General features: G+C 36.7%; 1 protein-coding gene across 7 annotated transcripts; it reads right to left on the reverse strand.

Moving 5' to 3' along the window:
- Positions 1-61: 61 nt before the first annotated feature.
- Positions 62-23800, reverse strand: LOC131313196 (serine/threonine-protein kinase EDR1-like). Of its 7 annotated transcripts, none has more exons than XM_058341363.1 (19): positions 23436-23795; positions 19389-19449; positions 18580-18947; positions 16796-16999; positions 16115-16306; positions 15693-15952; positions 15428-15553; positions 15201-15284; positions 12217-12309; positions 10113-10181; positions 7675-7761; positions 7144-7261; positions 6297-6597; positions 3107-3230; positions 2980-2999; positions 2673-2829; positions 852-1140; positions 706-778; positions 62-622 (listed from the first exon to the last, which is right to left on the reverse strand). In XM_058341363.1, exons 3-19 carry the CDS (start codon positions 18823-18825, stop codon positions 540-542), a joined length of 2526 nt encoding a protein of 841 aa, XP_058197346.1. In that variant the 5' UTR covers positions 18826-18947; positions 19389-19449; positions 23436-23795; the 3' UTR covers positions 62-539. The 7 variants fall into 7 exon arrangements, with proteins under 7 accessions (XP_058197346.1, XP_058197347.1, XP_058197348.1 ...); XM_058341364.1 differs by having other exon boundaries at positions 7150-7261; positions 23436-23793; XM_058341365.1 differs by lacking the exon at positions 7675-7761 and having other exon boundaries at positions 10118-10192.
- Between the last annotated feature and the right edge of the window lie 1490 nt (positions 23801-25290).

Raw genomic sequence — 25290 nt, forward strand, 5'->3', positions numbered from 1 at the left:
TGTGAGGTTTGCGGACAACTAAATCAAGCTTATTACAAAAAGAACCCAAGAAATAGCACCATGCGGGAAAAAATAACGAAAGACTGCATATAAGATAACTAACATCTGGGCAATCTAGTTCAAAAAAGGTATCTGGGCATCCAGTTCTCATGCTTTGATCAAAACAACAAAGCAGATGATTATACATCCGAAGAGAAACAAATAATCAATAACACAAGATGATCCTTCTATGAACTATGGCCTGTTTTTCAAGCTCGGGTAAAAAGAATAACAAAATCACATGGAAATATGCTCCCGTTGTAATCATACACAACGTGATCCTTCTATTTACGGCCTTTTTTCAAGCTCAAGTATAAGCATAACAAAAGCACATGGAAACATGGTCCCGTCGTATTCACCCACAACTGGGGAGGTGGGGGAAGGAGAGAGATGAATTGCTGGGAACTGAAGACGGCGGGTGCTTTGAAACTTAGAAGTAATGACATTTGCAACTTGCAGCCTTATTGTATTCAGCACTTCCGCCGCGTCCTTCGGGCAAATCAGCATAGTGTATACTCACAGCTGAGCAAACGTGACAGAATTTCCTCACAGCTGGGGCGTCTATCCGGTTCAGCCCAACAGTCTGGAACATCAACTTCCCAAACTTATTAATCCAAGAACTTATAACAGGACATGAGAGGCAAATTATAAGTTACATTTACGGACCCGAAATTATGCTGCCCAGGGGACCATCAGGGATTTCTAGCCGCAATCCATCATTAGCAACTGAATAAACCACCTGGAAGGTAGTAACCACCCGTCAAATTAAGGATTCGCAGTAAACAAAAAAAAAAAACCTACAAAAAACATACTTGAACTGATGTTACGCCTTCCCATGGTCTATTAAGAGTGCAGAGCTCCCATATTATAACGCCGAGGCTGAAAATGTCACATTTTTCTGTAAAGGGTTCATTACGGATGAGTTCAGGAGCCATCCACTCTGGAGTTCCTGCAGAAGAACCATCCCTCATAGGTGTGTTGGTAAGCACTCGTGAGAGCCCAAAATCGCAGATCTTGACTGTCCAATGCTTATCCACAAGACAATTTGCGCTCTTCAGATCGCGATGGGCTATTTTCATCCGATGTATGCACATTAGACCCCTAAATTAATTGAAGAGAAGTATTTATAATTTGAAGGCCATAGACGATGGATATATATATATATATCTGGAGTATGAGAGTTACAAAACCAAATCTTTCACCTCATAATACCAGAAACTTGCAGAGCTTTGGTGATGTATTAACAAGAAAAATGGAAAACCAACATGGTGAACAAGTATCCTGACACAATGAGCTCTGACAAGGGCATGCCAAACATAAGGGAGATCCTCACCTCTAGAAGAGAATTATGTAAACGAAAACAGGGTATTTAGTTTAGGAAATAAGAAGGGAATCGATACTGGAGGGGATTGAATTCTTTTCTATTCATGTGCTATCCCATTGACGAAAGAAAAAGTTGCGGGGAGGGGCAACTTGTTACTTTAAGAAAGAAATACGCTATTAGGTTTTTCCTAATCAGAGTGGGACATGGAATCCAAAAATAGAAACACTTGGAACTTTAATTCCAAGTACCTTCTAGATCTCATACACACATGTAAGTTCCAGTAACAAGACACGTGATATCACCGAGGACACCATTATACCCAAGTCTCAGAAAATATTGGAAAGCCGTAATAACTATACTGACTCAATCATCAACGTAGGAACTTTAAAAATAAAAAATAAAAAAAAGAAAGAAAGAAAGAAAGAACACATTGTTCAGTTCAACTAAAATTTTGGGAGATGAGGACCTAACCCTGATGGCACAATTATAGCTTTGTTCCTTTTTGCTTTACCGTGTTTAAGATTAATGGTTAATAGTTTTAGGGTGTCTATTAATGTTTATAGGGTACGCTAATAAGCCTAATACTGAAACTACAGCTGTCTATGCAACTTCCCCTTTACAACTTGGTAATTTAGGCCTTTAAAACGGATTCAAATTGGATCAGGGGAGATCCAATCTTATCCATTAGGAAAAAAATCTTTCTATGCATCAGAAATGGAAAAGAATAGGTATCCACGACTATTCAGGTTTAAGTCCCAAGGAGAGAGGAAGACCGTATTGGGCGGGGAGCACATTCGATGGCATACACGTGGAAAGGAATTAGAAGTCACTACTAGTTTGAATGCTCAATATGATAACCCCAAAGAAAGCAATAATGTTGGAGAGAGAGTGAGCATTTACTTTAGGCTGTGAACTGAGAAACCCATTGAAGCTTTTGCCCTCAAAGGCAAGTTATGAACTTCTAGTTCAAAAGATATTACTCCAGTAAATATGGAAAAGCTCTTTATACATAGCTTATACTTGGCCAGATAGATTGAGGGATAAATATTCTATATCCGTTAATTCACAGGTCTGTCGGATTAATCGGGTTATCGCATCAACAACTTAATATTGGATTATATTCATTTGTACAATTACCCACACATGCAATGATGTTGAGATGGAATAATATAAAATGGTCAGTATACCTGCATATGTTACACAGCATTCTTAGTCTCCTTCTCCAGTTGAGTTTGGATTATATTCATTTGTACAATTACCCACACATGCAATGATGTTGAGATGGAATAACATAAAATGGTCAGTATACCTGCATATGTTACACAGCATTCTTAGTCTCCTTCTCCAGTTGAGTCTCTTTTTCTGCCCACTTGCATGGATTAAATGATATAATGATCCCATTTCCATGTACTCGGTCACCATGGACAGCTGAGGGGGCTTTGTACAGGCACCAAGAAATAAAATTACTGCATAAGAAGCATTATTTTCTTCATTAAACTTCTAAACATTCTCATATTGTAGAACATACCTCCAGCGTTTTCCCCTTCCATTCCCAATTTCACCAAGTAAACAAAGTATGACAAAGTGGATAACAAAAAAATAACTAGGGGTATTACCATTTGGGTGTCGCAGACGGCTGTATAGAAAAACAAAAACAGGTAAATCCAAAGAGGTCAATGAATTGAAGAGAAAAAGTAGAAAAATGTGAATAGATAAGATAACTGATAGATGAAAGAAACAAACCTCAGGATAGATATCTCATTGCAGAAGTCTTCAATGTTCTCAACAGTTAAATCTTGTTCAAGAAAAACTTTGATAGCAACATCTGTCCCATTCCAGATGCCACGAAAAACTTCTCCGAAGAATCCTTAAAGATTCAGAAAACGTTATGAAGTAAAAAATCTAACACAAATGCCACAAATCTCAAGTTTGTATGGTGTAAAAATTGCAGCTATGCAGCTACAGATTTACACCATTTATTTATCCCTTAGGCAACAGGTCTCACTGAGAGCAGGGACAAATATAATTTTTTATCGGCCAAAAAACTATGTAGCTAACTGGACATGCAGTTGGCCTGACTTCTTTCCTGGGAGTCATAACTAGCATTCTTTTTCTTGTTCTTTCCTCCCCCTCTTAGAAGTAGGTCGGAAAGAGTTATGCATCTGGCAATGGTCTTTATTGTTCACATGGTTGTAGGTGTTAGAAAGACATATCGTACTTAGATAAGAAAGTTTCATGTGATTGTATTGTTATACACACTTAACTAATTTTCATAACAGCAATTACTCAACCAGCAAGATGAAACGCAGGGAGGGCATATCACAGCTCTTATAACAGTCAGTGACTCAGTAGTCGCATAGCAAGAAAGGGAGTTAGCGCACAGCGATGCTAACAACAGGACGTCTACTTATATATAGGCTTGGAAGTTTGTAACACATGCATAGATGCATAAACAAAAGAAGGTGTTGGAGACTAGTCACTATATTTCACAATTTTGAGTCTTGTATTCTTTGCTTCATAATAGTACTCTCATCTAACCAAAAGGTCCAAAACAATGCAATTCATTCTACATGACAGACTTTTTACCGTACGAAGATACTGAAAAGTAATTTATTTTGGCAGGTTTATAAGAAAAGCGGGAATATACTTGTAGACAGCTCAAATAGTCTTAAATAAATTTAAAATTGTCTAAAAATTGATTGTTTACCGGTTAGTTTGATCATTGGCCTCTATTTTAGTTTCTTCAAGCTTATGCCAAACTCTAGAAGTCTCAGATGTGTGAAGGTGATACACATGCATTCCCCACCTGTGTCATAATAGAACACATATTGAGTGTCTTACAAGTGTTGGCATACATACGTGTGTCCCACCTGTGTCATAATAGGATGCATATTGAGTGCCTTACAAGTGTAGGCACTAAGGGTATCCACAGTGTTATAATCAAAAATTGATAACTAAAAGTTACCACATCAGCTTTTGATTATTCATTTAACTATTTAAGAGATTGCTAAGGCTAGCAATGTAGATGTCTACAATGGCATAATCAAAATTGGATAACCAAAACTTGTCACATCATCTTTTCAAACTACAAAAAACTAAAAATTGTGAACTTTAGAAAATAGTTTTTCTAAAAATAGTTTTTAAACTAATAAAAACTATTTACTAGAAATAGAAAATAGTTTTTGAAACTTTTTTTTGGAAAAACTGTTTTCTAAAAAAAATTAGGATATGTTATTTTTTCAAAAATATTGTTCGAAAAGAAAGAGAGAGCAAAAGGGAAGAGAGATAGAATATTTTTGTATAATGATTGGTGCATTTGATTGAGAATATGTAGGGTGTATTAAATTTGGTATTGTCAAAAAGTTGTTAGTTTTGGTTATCCAAAACCCAAAATTTGATTATTTCTAAGTTGTTAAGTTTGATTATAGCATTGTGAGCCATATTTTGCATCAACATTGTTAACTTTAAAAACCTTTTACTTTTGATTATAGCATTGTGGATACTCTAAGTGCCTGATGAGAGGCAAGGCCCGATCCACTCTAAAGTCATAACACAGACATGACAAGGTGTTTGTGCTCCCTAAAAGGCACAAGTATCCTACAATTCAAGCAGTGTAAAAACAAAAAGTTGTCCATAGAAATGTACTCGCAAATAGCAATGATGATTAGGGCTGAAATTCATTGGTAGATGGGAATGGTTTAACAATGTAAATGTAACCTAAATTACAATGATTCATAAATTTCCAAATTGCAATAATGTGGTTACAAACGATGCATTTATGAACGCTTCAGGAGAATGAGATATGGTTCTAGTAGACGAAGAAGTCTCAAATAAAATCCACAAGGAATAAAATAGAATACAGAAAGATTGTTACTATAGACTTACACAAGTAGCTGATGGAGCCAGTTACAAAAGTCATACCTTATTACAACATGAAGCAAAAGGCTGTAACCGTTGTATTATATGCTGGACAAAAATATAATCGCACAAACTATTTTCCACCAAATACAACATTTTGCTGTTTTCCTATTGCGAATATGGGTTGTACAAACAAGGAGCTCGCTCCTAACTAAGATGGGAGCTTATCGAGCCATTAAGGCAGTTATTCTCTTAGTCAAGAAGCTTTGCAAATTGGGAATATATAACTTCCAATAATTACACTGTAAGATGGGAAAAAATTTCGGTAAGTTTCACTTTTTCTTTAATGTTAAGAATTTAAAAATATTTTATATACATATTTTTATAAATCTATATACAATCCTTAGGCACTCCCAACCTTAGGAGCTTCTAGGTGCCTCCGCTCCCCCGCACCCACTCCCACTTCCGTCCCCACCCCCGCTTCATGCTACTAAGGCCAAGATCATCTACCTACACTGAGATAAAGTAATTGACATGGCAGTGTCCATAAACTTTGAGAAGTGAAAACACACATAAATGATTGTTCAATGTTCATAGCATGGAGTGTATCCAAGAAAAGGTAAAGAAAGCACCCCTCAAGCAACTTATCAGTTGGTTAGAAAATTTTCATTTCCTAAGCAAATGAACCACCATTGCAGTCATCACGAATGAACATTTCTTATTCTGCAAGATACCTAGCAATGTACAGTTAAGCTGCACAAAAGCTACTACGCAGTCTTACAAGCATTCAGATTTCAGACACAGTTTTTCCTATAGTGAACTTATGACTTTTAGACTGAAGCCTCTTGTACTCCAATCACCTTACAAATCCACATCTACATAGTACAATTCTTAGATACTAGTTACTTGTCCAAGCCTGATGCTTAGGGATTAGGAACAAGTGTTCTAAAAGTTGGTTACGCAATCAAGTTCTCGTTTTTTGAATGTCAAACAGATCACATGCTAAGAGTACTCTCATACCTAGTGACAAGTTTACAGTTAAGACTTAAGAGCGATAATCTATCAAGTTCCTTACCTATGCCAACACGGGTTCCAACAGTCAATTCAGAGAAATCAATATTCCATTCTTGAAAAGGCAACAAAAGCTTGTCAGAGATATTTGATGATTCAAGGACTTTATTCCATGACGAGATCATATCAGCACTTCCGGAAAGTACTGTTGCTTCACACATTCTAGAAACCCTGTCCCTAGATTGATGATGGGATGAAGGCAACGAGATGGCGTTCTTTAAACACATCTGCTTCCGGTGGAAATAATATGCTGTAGACTTTTCACCAGATGCTTCATCATGATCATGTGGATGGAAATTTGATACCTGAAGTAATGTCAAAACTCATAAAGAAACCTATACACCGTAAGCAATGGACATATATTAAGTACACCTCTGGAAGGAACACCACAAGGGAAGTATGACTAATAAGTTCACTACAGGAAATGACCAAAAAGTTTCAACCAAAACAGATAAAAGGATCGTATACCTCCTCCACCTTTGTTTTGACCTATGATTTGTCCACAAGTATGAAAAGAACGATACAAGGTACATATGAATAAGGAAAAGTAACACAAGCAATGCATTGTTTAGCATAAAATGTACTTAATAATTAAATGAAAGCAAAGAATGACAGGGAAGTTTCTAAACCATTGTCAATCTAACTATTTAACAGTAGGCAATTGGTTTTGGGAAGTCTAATGCGTAAAGCATGTGAATAACTCCACAAAGCTATTCAGGACAATAATAGTGTAGTTGGTATTCTTCATACATCAACTAGTAACCAAAAAGAATATAATTCCTGAGTCCGTAACAATATTTTTTTGCCCAATAATTTCATTCTAAAAAATGAAGCCAAAGGAAAGAACATACACTTACATTAGGATCTGACATATTACTTTCTTTACTTGTAGAACACAAATTATGTGCTCCAGTTCTCTCCCCCGAGATACATTTTTGCTTGAATGTTTCATTCATTGCTCGTACAGCCCTAGATTCAGCCAACATATAAATTACGAGCATAACATGAAGGGATGTACATGAAAATAACAGTTAAATGGTCCACTCAAAGAAAACAGAATCTGAATAATGAAGAGACAAAGCAAAGCAATAAATGGCCAAAACCTAAATGATAGAAATGATAGCAGTTCGTTCCTCTCCAGAGTGTAACAGTTCCATGTGTTCAAACTAATATTCATTTTTCCTATTACAAAAGTATCTTTTTTGCTATTCTCTGCTTGATGAAGCCAGGAAATTTGTGTCTTCTGCCGGAAAAGATCAGTAGTTTAATCCCATTTATATTTTTCGCACCTCCAATTTTCTTCTTATTGGCAAGTTTTTACTGTGTTCATGACACTATTGATTCCACGAATGCTAGTTTAGCAGTTGTTTGTACGGTTGTACCTTGAGTTAAAGTAATTATTCAGAGGGCCAACACCCTCCACACCCACACATTCCTGGAGCACCACGTGGCAGTTCCCTAGGAGCACCCTACATTTTTCTGCGTTGTCAGGGTTGTCCTCCTCTTCAACTTGTTACAAGCTCAACCACATAACTTTAGCAGAGCCTATCACATGCTGCACAAACCTCGCATACTATTTTATCTCATGAATGCTTCTTGATTGAAAAGATTAGCCACATGAAAATATTTTTGGCAATGCCCGATACCAAGTCTGAACAATGACTGTCAAAGATCCTTTTTCTCTCTACTGATCAGGATGGGAATTTTTTGTCTTTGGAGAAATGAGGATGTGAAATGATATTATTGAAATGCAGACAGAGAGTGCACAGAGAGGAAGGAAATATTCAACAAAATATAAAGCAAATGCTGAGAGAATAAACAAAGGAAGATATTCAAGTTGTTGTTTACCATTCTAAACATTGGCATGACCTACGCAGTAACTTCAAGTTAAAACATAGATCAATGCATATTGATGATAATGATATTACTACTTGCCAGGTCCATGAATTTATAAAATAGGCAAATTTTTTTCATATTAAGATAACCTATCACATGCAACCAATATGGTGGGAAAAAATAACTTGTTATTTTCCGTGATCTTTACTGTACTTCCACCATAAGATAGTAAATGTATAAGAGATGAAACTAGCACAAGTATGAGATAGATAGTTACAATATCAATACGAATAGCTCTTCTATCTCATTATATAGACCTACTCATATGGAAAGATGCCATTGTATGCACACTCATCTGAATGATTTCAATTTTTTTCGTTTTCTTACTTTTCAATTCTTGTTCTTTTTCTTCTTCCTTGAGGGGCTAGGCACATGAGCATGTCCTTCCTATTTCCATGAGAGCTGTGCAAAACTCCCATAGATGTAAGACCCATGTGTGGCATCAGAAATCTATTTTCGAACATTTGGGCATGCATAATCATTGTCAAACATAAATCTATGAGTCAAGAACACCTTTAAAAATGTCCACACAGAGCACATCTGTAATATCCCATTGTGCATTTTCCTTAATTTATTCATTTACTGTATATGAGTTCTTTATATGTCTTTTATAAGAATTTGTTTACATGAGGAGAAGTTAAAAGATGAAGATAAGAATTAAAAGAGAAAAAGGTTATTGGTGGGTGACTTTGTACGTGGATGTGTGCATGTGAGGCACAGGCTTAAACATCTATTGTGTAAAATGACAAGGAAATGAATTAAGTGGTGGATGGACAAGTGTCTTAATTAGACACCTGGTGAGCTTGCCTAGTAGGTGGTATAAAAACAAGAGCAAAGGATTTCTTTAAGGAGAAATAAGTTTCCGGTGAGTTTTTACACAGGGATGTGAGGAGCATATGGCTATGAGTTCTTGTTCTTATGAGGTTTGGCAAGGCGATTTTAGGGTGATTGTGAGATACATCTTTCTTGTACAATATTAATGTTGGGTTCTTATTGGTTGTGTTATGTGCGGTGACTGTATGTCGTAGAACTGTTTAGTATGTGACGGAGTGACTAAGCTAATAAGCTATGCCAAAAGACAAGTTGGCCAATGGGCTGTGGTGAGGCTAGTGAGGTGGTACGTCACTCGTCATATACTGAGGAGGACCGGATATGTGGGTTCCATTTATGTGGGATGTGTTATATTCGTGGCTGGTGTTATACGTGGTGGTTGATGTTGTGCAATTTATTTGGTGTTGATATTGTACACGTTATTATGTCTCACACACTCCTGGGGTCCTTTTAGACTCCAGCTTGCAGATTGGTTAGCGCGGCAGGTGCCGGTGGTGCGAGCTTGTCTAAGTTGCTACGAGAGTGGGTGATTGTTTATTTACTTTAGAGATAGTTGTAAAATTATATAGTTTTTGGAATAAAAGACAGATTGTGGTCTTTTTTAATATCTTGGTACTTGAGGATTCCGGGTTGTTACAACATCCATGTATAGAACATGTCCACACAGAGCACATGTCCATACAATACTCACCTATATTTTAAAAAATATATGCTTAGAAGTTTGAATAATTACGATAGAAAATAACCCAAGTTACCCTCAGTAATGCAAGTTATGGGAGCATGAACTAGATGAATTCCTGTTTGGCATTATTGTACAACATTACTGCTCTTACTCAAGCTTGTATTCTCATGTATTATTACAATTTACAACACATGCTTTATCACTTGAGCCTTCACTTGCACCAAGCAATGCCGAATAACGTACATATCTCTTGTAAGAAGTAATATAAGTAAGAATGAATGACAAACACAGAAGCTTATAGAGCTGGATTGACATCACAATTCAAACACTAGAAAATGATAGGCACCCACAAAAGGAATAACCATGTACGTAAAGTTGTGCTGCTAAGTGATGGCAAGGAAAATAATCAACCTTACAATATCATCACCAATCTCTGGAGTAATACTAGTACGTCTTCTTCTTCCACGAGTTCCAGTTGACCTGTAGCCACACTAGTGCATGAACTCAATTCCAAAGTTAAAACAATATGCAAGGCACCTATATCATTAGCGAAAGCATCCCTACTTTAGAGAGGAATCCTCAAAATAGAACGTAAAACACAACTGCAAGTTCTAAGAAAACAATGAATGCTAAACCTCATTAATTGCATTAAACTATATAAAGTATCATAAATCATGAAGATCTTAGTAAAAAGGTAGTTTTATGTTTTTTGACTTGGAATAAACAAAACCTTTTCCTGCGGAGGAACGGTATAACTATTTATTCCTATGGGACATCTAGGAACAAGTATATTTAAACGGAAATATAGGCAAATTCTTGCGGAGTCCAACGAAAGTAGAGAGAATATCAGCATAGTGGACAGCGTCATTGTTCAATGGGTCAGGTCCAATTACTTTTTTTTGTTTGTTGTTTTCTAATTTTTACAATGGATTTGATTGGCTCTTTAAATATTAGGGTTGGCAACAGTGATTCATCTATGCTCAGTCGTCAGTCCTATCATAGACAATATTGAAGGTACCTGATTAACTAAGGCACGTTTTGCGGTATGTTGGATAAATGAGGAATATCTTGGTACTTAGAGAAAGTGTCCTAAAGTTAAAATTGAGCAACCATTGGCTCTCTTTTTCTATAGTAAAGGCCACCTTAAGGATCTAGGGCTTCCCAGTTGCTTGGCCACTTGTAGTGTGATTCCTTCAGGCACTATCTTTCTCCAGCGTGTTAGTGCTGAAAAAGAATTTGTTGTTCACACTGGAAAAATCATGTCAGATTCTGAACAAAACGCTGTTCAAAAAAAAAAAAGATTCCGAACAAAACTTTCAAACTTACGTTTTCTGGAACTCCCATGAGAAATGACATACTTTTAACACAAATTTATACAAGGTACTAAATATGAATGGAATATAATGAAACTTGATGTACATGAATACATATGATCAGTGGCAGCTCCACGAATTTGTAACAAGGTGTTCAAATATTACCTTTACTCTCCAAGCTCAATTAGCCACCAATATATTTGCAAAATCTCATATATGAGTATGAACAGTGCGATCAAAGAACATAAAAATACATAAGATTATTTACAATTGTCCTCGACGAGTTTTTATAATTTGAGCGAAGCAGGATTACACCGCCGCATTAATCCACTAATATCCTTTTGAGAGAAATTGTGGCAAATAGGTTTGGCATGGACTTTTTGTGGGTATGCCACTGTCATAAGAATGATATGAAAAGATTTTTTTGCCGCGTTTTCTATTTGTGATTGGGACATAAGGCTCAGTTTGGTTCGGTTTGGTTCGGTTTGGATCCAAAGAAAGATTGTTCAAGTCGACAGAGCAAAGGTTAGAAGAAATTTGAGTGTTAATATTAACAAAGTTTCCTGTGGAAAATGAATCTCGCAACGTTGTTGAATTTTTTTTACAGAAGTCCATAATTCCATAAACTAAACAACAACAAAAATCAAAAGTTGTTCATGTTAAGAATACTAAATTCGTACATTAGACATATTACTTTTGCCGATCAAAAAAAAAAAAAAAGTTAGTACATTAGACGCAGGCAACAGACATGGAGTAGGGCATCGTTGAGTGAGAAAGCAGAGCACAATAATGATACAAATAGTTTATTCTTTTTCTCTCATATATCTCATTATGAATGTGGCCTTTCTTTAGGCTAATGTATTGGGTGTTCAACTATGGGCTCTTGGGTAGATGGTATTCATATTGTATTGGACTGAATGTTCGAATAAAACATAAATTAAGATCATGGGGATGTAAATATAGTTAGGTGAATGCACCTTCACCATCAATTTAGCGTCAATTAATCCCTACTACGTAAATCTAGACAAAGCACCAATATGAGCAGTACAGCCACTAACTAGTTCATAAATATAACAGAAAGTCGGAAAAAAGAAATTACAAGAAGTAACTACTGAATATTCAACTTTGACAGTATAACATTCTGAGGCTGAAATTTAAATTCAGTAATATTAGAGAAGAAACTTCAGTCATAAGATCATTACCTTGATGTAGTCATGTCATTCATGAACTCCCCGGGAAACTGTCTATAACCACTAAGAATAGAACGCCCATGTTTAAGTAATGGATGCTCTGGACTGAAAAGCACAAACAAAAAGATTCAAAAAACCTAGAAAATTTGAAGCCCCACAGGCCCCAAACCAAGTTAAGAACAAGAAAGGAAATACACCATTGAGGCAAACTCAAACTACACGATTGGCACTTGTGAGACAAAATTATTGACATGATTACAAAAAGTGTGAGGGGAAGTATCTCACATTGAATAGTTATTGGGGTTAAAAGGTTACAGATTCAACCCAACACACACAATCACACAAGGAATAAATCAAGAATGAACAAAAAGAAACGACATAGAGATTCTTATGTGGATCCCCAATTGTGTACTTTACATCCACGGCTCACACCAATTTCCACTATGTGAGGAATGAAAACAGTGTGAAAATTACATGGTTGCTAAGTACAACATGAATTTATTATTGGATTTCTAGTCTCACTCAAATAAAAGCACACCCGCAAAATATTAAGCTCACACAAAGAAAAATGAGAACACAATTTACGTGGTTTGCCCCCCTGCCTACTCCACAACCAAAAGAGAAATTTGCTATATTGAAAGTGTTACAAAGAAAAAGAATACCCAAAACCCGAGCCCCGCTCAAATGTAGTATTCAATTGGGGTCGGCTATATGAATCCTATTTTTCCATTGAGCTTTGTCTAGGGCTACCTGCTCATATGTAGCAAAATACTCCTTTTTATTTGCACATTTGTGATATGAACAACCAAAGTCAATTATCAAATCTAATTTCTCATCACCCAAAGAAACTGTGAGCACGTAATCTTCAATATCGTTGGTGCTCTTTCCAACTGTTGCATCCGCTGGTTTCATCTTGTCCGCCTTGAGCTTTGGACAATCCTTGATTAAATGACCCTCTTCGTCACAATAATAACAACACCGTTTGTAACCCTGAGAGCAACCCTGAGAGCTCTAACCACCCTGCCTCTCAGTTGTCCGAGCTCTTACATGACCTGCGTTTGATGCAATCATGGCCCCATCTCCGTAGGTCTTTTCGCTTTCCTTTTTCCACATCAAAGTCATGGGAAATAAGTAGCCACCACCACATCAAAACCTGCGGCATCTTTTTCGTATATCAGAGTAGTCCTGTCCTGACATGTTCATATGATGACGGTAGGGAGACCAAAAAAAGGATTGCTTTATCATCCTCGATTTTCCCACCAATAGTTTCCAATTCAGTCACCAACCTCTTGAACTTGTCTGGAGGGTCCATGAAATTCGGTAATTCTGTCATTTGGCGTGCGTACAATTGCTTTTTCAAAGACAACCGATTAGTCAATGACTTAGACGTGTACCTGCTTTCCAATTTTTTTCCAAAAGCACTACCGGATCCGTCTCATTGAAAACTTTGCACAGTGGAGTTTATGAGATTCAATTGGAACGTGTTATTCGCCAGTTTCCTCATATTGAAAGTGCTACAAAGAAAAAGAATACCCAATACCCGAGCCCTGGTCAATTGTTGTATTATTTTTCTTACACTCCAACATGCCTTAAAGTTCTCTAATTCTATCTGACCTATCCAAACCCTTGGAATGATTGGCTTTGTTACAGATGATAGAAGAGACACAAAGGAAAGAAAAAGAAAAAAATGGAAATCACATGGCCACCTTCCTGATGACCATGCTTTTACTTCATGCACATCTTCATCGAACCAAAGTCAAGCTCATCCCATCAAAGGTAGTTTTCCATGTATTCTCCATGTCATTCTCATCCAAAGAGAATTATGTGATCTCCAAAATCACGCCAACCACAGCTTGACAAATTCAACCCACCAAAGGATATTATCCCACGTTGGTGAAACCAACATTTATATCCTAGGATTTGCATCATCAATTACCATACTCTTGTTCAAGTGGAACCCCACATAGTCAGGGAAGCGGCAAAAACCAAGACTAAGTCAGGCTTCACGACAAACCCAACATAAACCACAAAAAAACTGTAATTGATAAAATATGGTAAGTCATTCTCCAATAGAGTGGACGAATGACATGCCAAATTTTTGTTTTGTAAGTTCTAGAAGACATTTGTAGTGAAGGGTAAGCTAGAGCAGTGGCGTGTCTAAGTATCGGATTCAACTAATGTTCATTTCAGGGATACGGGGACACTTCCAGGTACTTTAAAATCGTCAATATCTTCTACTTTATAGCTTAAATCGTGTTTTCTAGTTGTCTTGGACCCTTTTCATGCATATTATAGGAGTTCTACGGATACCTCGTGAGATATCTTGGTTAGAAATACATGCTTGCTAAAGTATTGTCCAAATATAAACATGTCTGACATGGATCCCATACAATTACCCGAATATTGAGTGACCAACAGGGGTACTTTATACATTTTGAAAGATCCATGTAAAATAGCTCAAGAAATAGGAAACTTTTGACTCTTTGAGTACAAAAACGAAGCAAACGACGTGTAATAACCACCAAAGAAAATCATGACTATTGGCCACAAAAGCAATCTACAATTTACGAGTATTACTCACTCCTACAATTCCATCAAACAGTCAATCCTACAGGACTCATTTATTAAACCAGTAACATGACCTAATAGTCCATACAATGACAACACATCATTTTAGTAGAGAGCAATCAGCCATCAGAGAACGCTACCGAAGTTAATCCAGACAATAGCATTGATTGATCAAAAGGCAACTCAACCTAGGAGGTTGATCATCTTAGCTCCAAATATTAGTCTAGTTCTCTTTTTCACATTATATCTAAAAGCTTTCTGAAAGTTGTCCCTTCAACTTTCTTTCCATTGTTCTTAATCAGACGTGTTTGGTATTGTCTTGAAAGGAATCAGTGACTTTACAAGTGTATAAGTAGCTTTGCACTCATGTAGTATTGAAAACAGGAAAAGATAGTGCAGATAACTACTAGTAACTAGCTTGATAAAACCTTGAACTGGATGTCCGATCTTCTGCGATGACTTTCTTGCGCCGCCAAAATGCATTTCCTATGTTGGGTTCACTGTGTGATAAACTGGACAACCACCAAAAACAAAGCAACAGGGAAAACATAATTGTTACCAAGGCAGAGATTTGGAAAGTCAGAACAGATAAAAAAAAATGTCCAATTTTTTTTTCTTTCGGAACACAAGTCATCAATATGATTATAATTGTTACTTTAGCGTTCCATAAATCTTTGATTGTTGCCGAAGCATTACATTCCTCGATGATGGACCTGATACATTATCTGACGCATCTACTTTAGAGTGATATAATGACTGAAGGCTCTCATTGTTCTCAGATCTGCAATGCATAGCACAAGTAAATTTCAGACCACCTACACTGTACATTCTGGTGAAGAAGTTTTGCCATTAATAAAGCTAAAATACAGAATAGCAAACCAAAGTTATGCACGCTAAAGCCGATACAAAGAAATCATTACCCTTCAAAATCCACTCCAGCTGGAAAGCCACACAGAGGACTATTTGGTTCTAGCGGTGAATCACAGGAGTCATTGTCTGCAGAGTCACTCTCACCGGCGGCAGATAAATGATACAGGAAGATTGCCTTGGTTGAGCAGGGTATCAACTGGCCAGGAAAACGTGCAAGATCAACCAGCAGCTCCGCAGAGTTCATCAATACTACCACAGACATATGCTTGTTTGAGTCTCTTCTCTCCATTTCACCATCCCTAGGCAAACCCTATGAATGGAAATGTCATGTTTTCACCTCCAGAGACTATTAGAATGTTAAGCAAGCACAACTCTTTCAAAAACGCATACGCCAGATATCACGGTCATAAGGTAAAAGGGCAAAAACAAAACAAAGTAGCAGTTTACTCCAAGTAGCAGAGTACAAACTTACCACCACAAGCCTACTATCAAGACCTACAGTATCTGCAAGAACTTTAAATAAGATTGCCTGAGCATGGCATGTACCATGCCTTATTTGACACAACATCTGGACTCCCCGGTTATCCACTAGATGAGAAACTTCCTCCAGTGCAGCTTTCACTGGGCTGGTATCCAGATTTGGTCGTTTATAAAAGTCAAAAACCTATGCATGGAACAAGGGTCAGAAACAAAAGAACTCACAAGAAATTCAAATCAGTTAATAATTGAGGGAGAGAGAGAGAGTTATCCGGCTAGAAGTGCTAAACTGCTAATCACAAGGCATTGCCTGGTATAAGTATCAATGTGGCATCCAATGCAACTGGAAAGTCTTCAATAAATAGATTTTTATATGGGACTTCTTCGTTTGATATTTGAACCGCCAGTTATTGTGATTTCATATGAAAAGGATAAAACATTAGCATTTTTCAGTCTTGTCCCAAGGAAAGAGAAATTATATCTTTTGCATTATGACTGGTCTCAGTTTGAACTTGGAGAGGATCTAACAAATTTCATTCAATCAGGAAGCAATATCCCTTTACAAGTGGAAAGAATACACACCAAATTTCAGGTAAGAAAATGGTTATTGTTTAAGACTGGCAAAGGATCCTAAAAACCTAATAACAAGATAACTATCATTGCAAAAATAACACACCAATCCAGCTATCTTCTTTATCACTGCTGGCGGGTTTGAATTTAATCCTTTCACCAGGGTCACAGCCAGCTGTTTTAGCAAGGAAAGCTTCTTATCTTTGTCTGCATCCACTAGAATAACATCTGCACTAAAACCCTCTGGTTCCGAAGCATAAAGCTCATCTAGAGACGGAATAGTGTCACAAAAATCCTTCAGTCCACTTTCCTGCATAAAATTGAGGTTTATGAGAAAATTCTGGGTATACTAGGCTGTCAAGAGAAAACATGAACCAGTCATATGACCTCACTATGGTTGCAAAAACTTCTAGATAATCACAAGATTATCTTTGGATGGCTAATACAAGAGGAAAAAGGAAGAGGGAAGTGCCCATCAAGAGCACATAGATCTTAACACTCTGTCATATATTACGGACAGAACATGTTCAGGAAACGCATAGTTTCCCAATTATCTTTTAGTGACTGGAAAAAGTAGTGCCAACTTAAATAAACAACAAAACATAATGTTCAAAATCACATTTTTTGATCTAAGTAATCCTAATGAACTGACTTGTAGAAAAAAATCACAATTGGTACATACTTACTACTCTTTTCTGTTCCCCTTTATTGTTTTGCATGTTTTCATTATAATACCATTTTGATTCAACAATAAATCTTAAACATCTATAGCTCATATATATTTAATTTATCTATTTCCATTTCATATATCACCATTCAACCATCATTTGATTCATTTGAGAGTAGAGGAGCCCTGTGGAAGAGCCCTTTCATGTCCACTTTCCTGCCCCAGGTTTGGCCTCCATTGAATCAAACATAATGAGTTGTTGATTCAACTATGACAAAACTTTGTTTTAAAGTAATTGATTTTCCTATTCCAGCAAAATGACACCTTGCAAGGCCAAAACTCATCTTGGTTGGCTTCAAACAAATAAGACCACGGAACATACAAATTATGAAGTGCATCTTGGTAGAAATGTTAAAAGCAAAAATCTGCTTACAAAATAGTACCCAATGGCTTAAATTTTGAAAAAGTTTAGTAAGAATATATTATTGATCATATAGCCCTTGACAAATAGAATTGGGATACAAGAAATCGTGTAAGCCATCTGAATCATTGGGATACAAAGCTTAGTTTGGTAACTTTGGTTTAGTTCATTTAGTTCGGATAGGTTTGGTTTTGTTTGAATGAAATATGAAGAAGTTAGTGCATGAACTGAGGACAAGATTCAGGAGCATCGAGAAGTTTTGACAACTGTGCTTGAGTAGCAATAAAATGGTCTCACAAACCTGGTCCCCAGATGGTACAAGTCCTTCTCTAACTGAAAAGCATCGACCTAGACTTCCCATCACAAAAAAAAATTTATTTCCTGGCCTTCTAGATCTCTTCCAACTTGAGCATCTTGTTATTTCTTACCACATCGCAAGTCTATCAGAAAATACAATACTGAGCTTACAGTTCTCATTTCCAAGAGAATATGTACGATAATTTGCATCTCAATGCAACCTGTGTTGAAGTTAATTCTGTGCATGGATTAGTGGCTGAACAGGCCTGCGTAAGTGCATTGTGGCATGCTGATCCACGCTTACATGCCACAAGTGAGTTTCGATATGATCAGCCATTGGGAAGACAAGAAATTCTAGAACACTATCGGGATTCAGATAATAGATCCTTTTAGTTTGCTCACTAGTGCATTCCAAACATGACACTTGCACTGAAGCTATGATAAATAACACAGAAAAGTAAGGACTAATTAATTGCACAGTTCTACAAAATCACATACTGCTCACCAGAACAATAGAATAGAAACCATTGGGAATTGGTTCAGATAGCTTCCCAGTAGCCCACAGAGTCTGTGAAGCTGTATATGATGCCAAAACCTCATCATTTTTCCTGCTAATTGATTCTCTGTTTAGACTTTCCTCTGAAGAGAACAAAGAAACTGTTCTCAGCCTTGCCATAAAACTTGATGGCCACCATGGGTCATTTGAAAGGCCTGGTTCCATTGGCTCTGGATCTTCTTGTGCCGGCTCCATCTCCAGAAAGACACAAAACGTATAATCATTTTGCCCACTCCTTACCCCATGAGTGACAATTGATCCTACATGAAGTTCCTTCAATAAATTGGCTACGAGCTTCTTTGTCCTGCAGCTATGGCCTGCAAAATTTGGACACTGAAATTAGGCTGACTAAAACTAGTTCATAAAGGTGTGCAATTTGTGTTTACTTTGCTTTTATAAGGTCCAAAGTGGTATTTACCAATAGATAGCTACCACTTCTAATCTAAGTAAACAAGTAGCCCTCGACAGAGCTCAATGGAAAAATAGGATTCATGTAGCCGCCCCCAATTCATTGGGACAAAAGACTTGGTTTGGTTTGGTTTGAGTATAGTTACCACTTCTCAGAACTACTGGGGTTTAAATGAAACGGGATAGTTACTAAAAGATTATCAAGAATAACAAAATTCTACAATATGCAAAATACATCAGTTACATGATTCTATAGAAAACCTATGCTTATGGAATTTGAAGGAGAACATAAAATAAACAGAGACCACCGTTCCGAAACATGACATATCAAGGAAGACAACAAATCGTACCTTACTGACTGATGCAAACTTCCCCTGACACATGTTTTACTGCCGCAGCCATAGTGCCAACCTGAAGATATATCAATGCAGTACTTAAGGTTGTAACAAATATTAGCTGCTGATTACATAAGCATCTTTGGCGAGCATGTCACTGGAAAAACTCAAAAGAACCAGTTGGAATCTGACACATCAATTATCCACCCTAATTGGACGATGTTGGAGGACTTGCATGAGGCACAATTCTCATGGAGCTTATCATTTGCAGAAAGGAAAATGTTATTGTTGGAAATTATCCCACATCGGTTAATTATCTCATCCAAAACTAGTATATGAGCATGGGTGGCCTCTCCTCTCATTATCGATTGGTTTTGAGTTGGATGCTTTAACATGGTATCAGAGCTAGGTTTTCGGAGGTTTTTCCCCTTTGTTTATGCCATACTTGCACTTTGTTCCATTATGATCCGTGTGTTATGGATCCTTTGTTAACCTCTCCACGTGCGAGTCGGGAGTCGCACGTGAGGGGAGTGTTGGAAATTATCCCACATTGGTTAATTATCCCACATTGGGTTGGATGCTTTAACAGTTATGTATGCATTTAAGGGTTTTAGCCTCCCCTTATTACAAAACTATGGTTCTCGTAATTATTTGGCTAAAAACAAATCGTTTAGACTTCTTTATATGTTAAAATATATCCCCATGTTACTCGGCTTTAATGGCTAATATGCCAATCCTTCAGAAGAAACAAGTATTTTTTGTCTACTTAGGAAATTTCTAAGCTTAGTTGGAATAAAAGATGCAATAAAAGACAGCAGCAGCAGCAGCAACAGCAAACTGAAGAATCAAAATCAGAAAAAAAAAACACGTCAAAAAGTGCATCAACACATTTCCTCGATTGTCGGTTTGTAAATTCAAAAGGTTTTCAAACCAAACCCAAAACCACATTTTATGACTATAATTAACATTCAAGGGCATATAAAGTCCCTCAGGATATGTGATTCCACCAGAATGATAGTGAGAGGAATCTCCGTACCGCATCTCCCAAGGCATGTAGGACATGTTAGACGGATCAACTAGGAAAGGATTGGAAAAGATTGCATGGTTGATGAATGGTGATAAGGATGGCGGGGACAAGTGGGCCAACAAAGTAATTAATGACATTACGTGAATTATGATATGATTGTTTGAGTGGGATCAAGAATAGAATAAAAGGAAGACGGTTATTTAACTTATTTTCACTATTGCTGAAAAGGGAAGATAGTATAGAAGGGGAACTAACTAATTCCACCTTCTATTTGGTATTGGCAAATATCTATATGGGAAAGTAAATGAGCAAATTGTGCGGGCCAACATCTAATCCGAATAACGTATATGGTCCACATGCGCTCCCAAAGCCGGCCACAAGGGGGTGCCTCTGGATCCCCTTCAAACTTCATATATTCCCAGTATACCAATTTCTCAGGTTAGTTTGGAAACTTCTATGGAATTTACCCCTACAAGTGCCTTGTTAGCAAAAAAAATCCCTAAATCTCCTTTATAAGCGTGAAAAAACTTCCAAAAAATCAAGTCATCAACCATTTTTTGGCCGCATGAATAAAATTAAACGACTACAAAATATAGATAATCAAATTTCTCTCTCCTCAAACCTAACAACTAGCAACATATTCTTGGAATAGGTATTTTGTGTTATCTTTCGATACGAAATGTAGTTTAGGCACCCACTAGCTACAAATCCGGCTTACGAAGAGGCCTTTGAACCAACGACATCAGGAGTGCAATTAGGTGCCAGTACATAGGAGGTCAGAGTTCAACTAATCTTCCAAGGAAATAAATACAAGTCAATGTCTGTGATGCCTCCCTTGAGTCACCTTGGGAAGAGACCAGTATGAGTATTATTCGATGCCTCCTTAGAGCGACCTTCGGACTAAAGTCGATAAACAAGCAATGTTGTGTCTGTTAAGCCTCTCCTTCTCTTTAGTCATCAGGGCGAGTGATTCCCTGGTAGCAAGCCCGAGCAGAATGGCTTTCAATATCGTCATAATGACTGCACAAACTTTCATACTACTGGTGTTGCATGGTTGTCGCCAGCTCGTGTCGGGAGACGTTTAGTCACTACAAAAACCTGTGAAACTGCCCCTTAAGCTGATCAAGCCACCATTGTGTTCCCAAACACCCAATCAATACTAACTTTCGCCCATCAAAAAATAACTACAAATTATGCGTCCACGATTGTGTTTGCAAACACCCACTTATATCCTACAATAGAGCTTTAAGACCCTGTTCATTTTGGGATTTTGGATTTGGATTTGGATTTGTAGGTAATGTATGTAGAGAGAAATAGAGTAATGATTGAAAATAGGGGTAATGATTGGAGAGAGATAGAAAGAAAAATGAAAGTAATGATTGGAGATAGGAGTAATAAGTGGAGAGAGAAATAGGCTCAGTTTGGATGGCAGAAATCTTGATGGAGGAATGTGAATGTGACATCATACTTCCATGATTCCGACATTTGGAAGGAACATGAATAGAAATGTGATGCCACTCTTAGAATTTGTTTGAGAGAGACAGGAATAGGATTGTGATTCCTGATGACAGAGCTGACCAGGAACCAAATTGAGTGGAAATTTGATCCCTCCCTTATCCCGTGGGAATATTAAATTCCTGGCTCAATCAATAAAAAAAAAAAGAAATATTGACTTTGATAAATTTCCAAAATAATTGATTCCTGCATAAGATTACTGAATTAATCCAAACACTGAAATGAAATTACTTCAGGTATTGTATTCCTAGGAATGAAATTTCCTAGTAATCATATTCCTATTCCCACTCGATAAAATTCCTAGGAATTTTTTTTTTTTGGTAAGTTCTAGTAATCACATTCCTATTTCTCCTGAAGATTCTGGTCATCCAAACAAAGCCTATGGATAACGATTAGAATCCAAAATTCAAAACCCTTAACCGAACAAGGTCTAAGGGATCAATCATACACCAAATTTCTAAGCCCTCCACCAATCCCATCGGATATGCAATCCAATCCCACGACTAATCAGGGCCGGTCCCGCGGTAAGCCCCGCAAGTCCTCGGGCTGGGGCATCCAAAAAAAAAACATGTAAGTTAGATATAAATATAAAAAAGCTTCCCATATTTTGCACAAGGCATCTGCTTGGTGTATGGCCAACGCATGCTGTTAAAGACTTAAAGTGTCTGGTGACCAAGGTTCAATTCCGTGGTGCGACTTGCGCCTCGGTCCTTGTTTTACCTCTTTTAGTTTTTCTCCCAATCCACAATTTATTTTTTCATTTTTGTTCTAGCTCCTTTTGTTTTCCTCCTAACCCACAATATTACGAAAAACAAAATACTAACTTATTTTGTTGAAAAATTTTCAACTTAACAAATACAATAGTGGAGTAATGTATAAGTGATATGTTCTTACATTTGATTAAAAAAGTCATAGTTAAATAAAATTAAACGAGTTCTTGGATAAGTAAAGTACGATGATCCAATTGACAAATTTGCTTTAAAAAATGCAAGGAGAAGTTATTTTCTTTGAATCGGATCGTGCTAAATAAAGCACTATAACCGGGGTTATATTTTGATGTTGATTTTTTTGATATTATTCAAGCTAAAGGAACATGTAACTTTGATTTTTTTTTTTTGGGTACTTGTAATTTTTTTTTTTATGCGTTAATAGTAAATGGGCACCAAAGCATAAGCCCAAATGTCGGGGCCAGCACTGTGCCTAATCTCGCCAACCAAACAGACTCTAAAAAACCCGATCAAGAAAAGAAAGGAAAAAAAAAAAAAACAGACACTAAAAACCAAGACAATGTGCGTCCACACTTTACTCGACAATAGTAGAACGATTCGTATGTTTTTCAAACGATCAAGTAAGTTAAATTGAAAGCCAGGACAAGGGTATCAAACAAAGATCAAAGCAACATCAATGTCACTGGAAAGAAGCACAGGTAAAAGCATGAATTTCCAAGCGAGAGAACAAATATACAGACAAAGACACGTACATAAATACGCAAATACAAATGCACAACAACATTCACGTACCATTAGATCGAAGCATTTGGATCTCCGATGAGGTTTCCTAATAACAGCATCTGAATCACAGAGAGAGAGAGAGAGAGGGTTCTATGAGAGAAAAAATTTGATCCGTTGCACCAAATCTACGCCAGATCGGGGGGTTACACATAAATAATCAATTTATTTAAATATTTTTTAAAAACCCCTGAAAAAAATCAATTGAGTTGGATTTTGGTCAAGGCGCGATCCATTTTTCACTCAAAATTTCATGTCAGAAATTTGAGCAAATAGAGTAACTGATCAAGGTAACCCATATCCAACGGACCTGATTTTTTTCAGGCTTTCTTACAAAAATGTTTTCAACAAATTGAGTCGCTCTGATCATTCTGGTGTACCCATAATCGGATTGATTAATTTTTGCGACACATGGAGCTAGTTGAGGAGCCATTTTTTTTATAACTCAAAATGTTTGGACCAACTTTCACGCACCAAATTGAAGAGCCATTTATAACAATTGCACGCCACTACTCTTATTCAACCTCTAAACTTAGTTATTAATCTTTTAACTTTGAGAACCCGCTTCGTCAAATAAATTTATTTATTTACCAATTATTGTGGTATTTCATGATGTGATATTTGAAGAGTCATTCCTTATTTTTCAAATTTAAAAAGAAAATGCGGATCAAAAAAAAAAACTTAAAAAGAAAATTACACCAAAATAGTATAACAAGTTTACTACTGTAATAGCCGAACACTATAATTTAGTGTATAGACCGATTGTGAACTTTATTATGCTACTCTAAAACTATTATATTTGGGCAAATTTCAAAACTATTAATTCCCCTTTAGATTTCTGAAATTAAATGTACATTTTTCTCTTTCTTTTAAACCCATTTTATAAATTGCCACTCTTGTTAACTTATGGTGAATGACCTTAACTTTCAATATATGCAATGAAAAATTGCCACTCTTGTTATTTTGTTCCAATTCTTACCATTCTTTATCACTAGCAGACTGGCACATGCACATGTGCACGTATATTATGAAAGGGATTGGATCATTTCCGGTTCAAGTTTGGGAGTGGAGTAAATAGTCCAAAATTGAACCATGTATTGAGAAAATCAATGATTCGGATATACTTAAAAGACTCCTCGCGCGAACCATTAATTGCAGTATTGGACGGTTCAGATTACGACTATCTCCTCCAGCCCAATGCATGAACTGGAGAGGATCCGCTATAAATAAATAAAATAAAAAATAAAAAAGAATAACTATTGGGAACGGATCAGAGAGCTAGTAACATGACGAAAATTCAAATGAAATGGAATTTTTACGAAGTATTGTGGGGCATGACTTTCTAAATTTTTGTTTCAAAAAAGCTTGGTGTTTTCATCTATCGGAACAATTAAACAACGATGCAATTCTCCATTTTATCTATCGACCACATATTTTGTATGTATAATATAAAAGTTGTATTCCTTTTTATTTTCGTATTTATAGGAAGTAAATAATTGTACGAGATACAAGATATTCAATTTTAAATATGTTTTATTTTGCACTTCAAACAATGCACTTTAGCTGTATTGGGCCTAATCTTGTGCGCCTTACGCGCAACTCATTCGCTAGTGGATTAAAAATCAAGCACACATCATTGGATACTCTATGCGGGTGCTTCTTCTTTTTTTCCGGCTACTCTTGGAGGGGGGTTTTTTAATATTTTTTTGACCATGCAAGAAGTATTAGTTGCTAGTGTCAGTGAGACTTGACTATAGGTATTGTGCATGAGAGTATATATAGTCTTTAACTTATTACTAGGTGCGTGCTAACGTGCAAAGCACGTTATTTATGCCCGTTGTGTAGATGGGTTTGGATTTTTCTTGAA

This window comes from Rhododendron vialii, chromosome 13a (genome assembly GCF_030253575.1).
Source record: "Rhododendron vialii isolate Sample 1 chromosome 13a, ASM3025357v1".
Taxonomy (NCBI): Eukaryota; Viridiplantae; Streptophyta; class Magnoliopsida; order Ericales; family Ericaceae; genus Rhododendron; species Rhododendron vialii.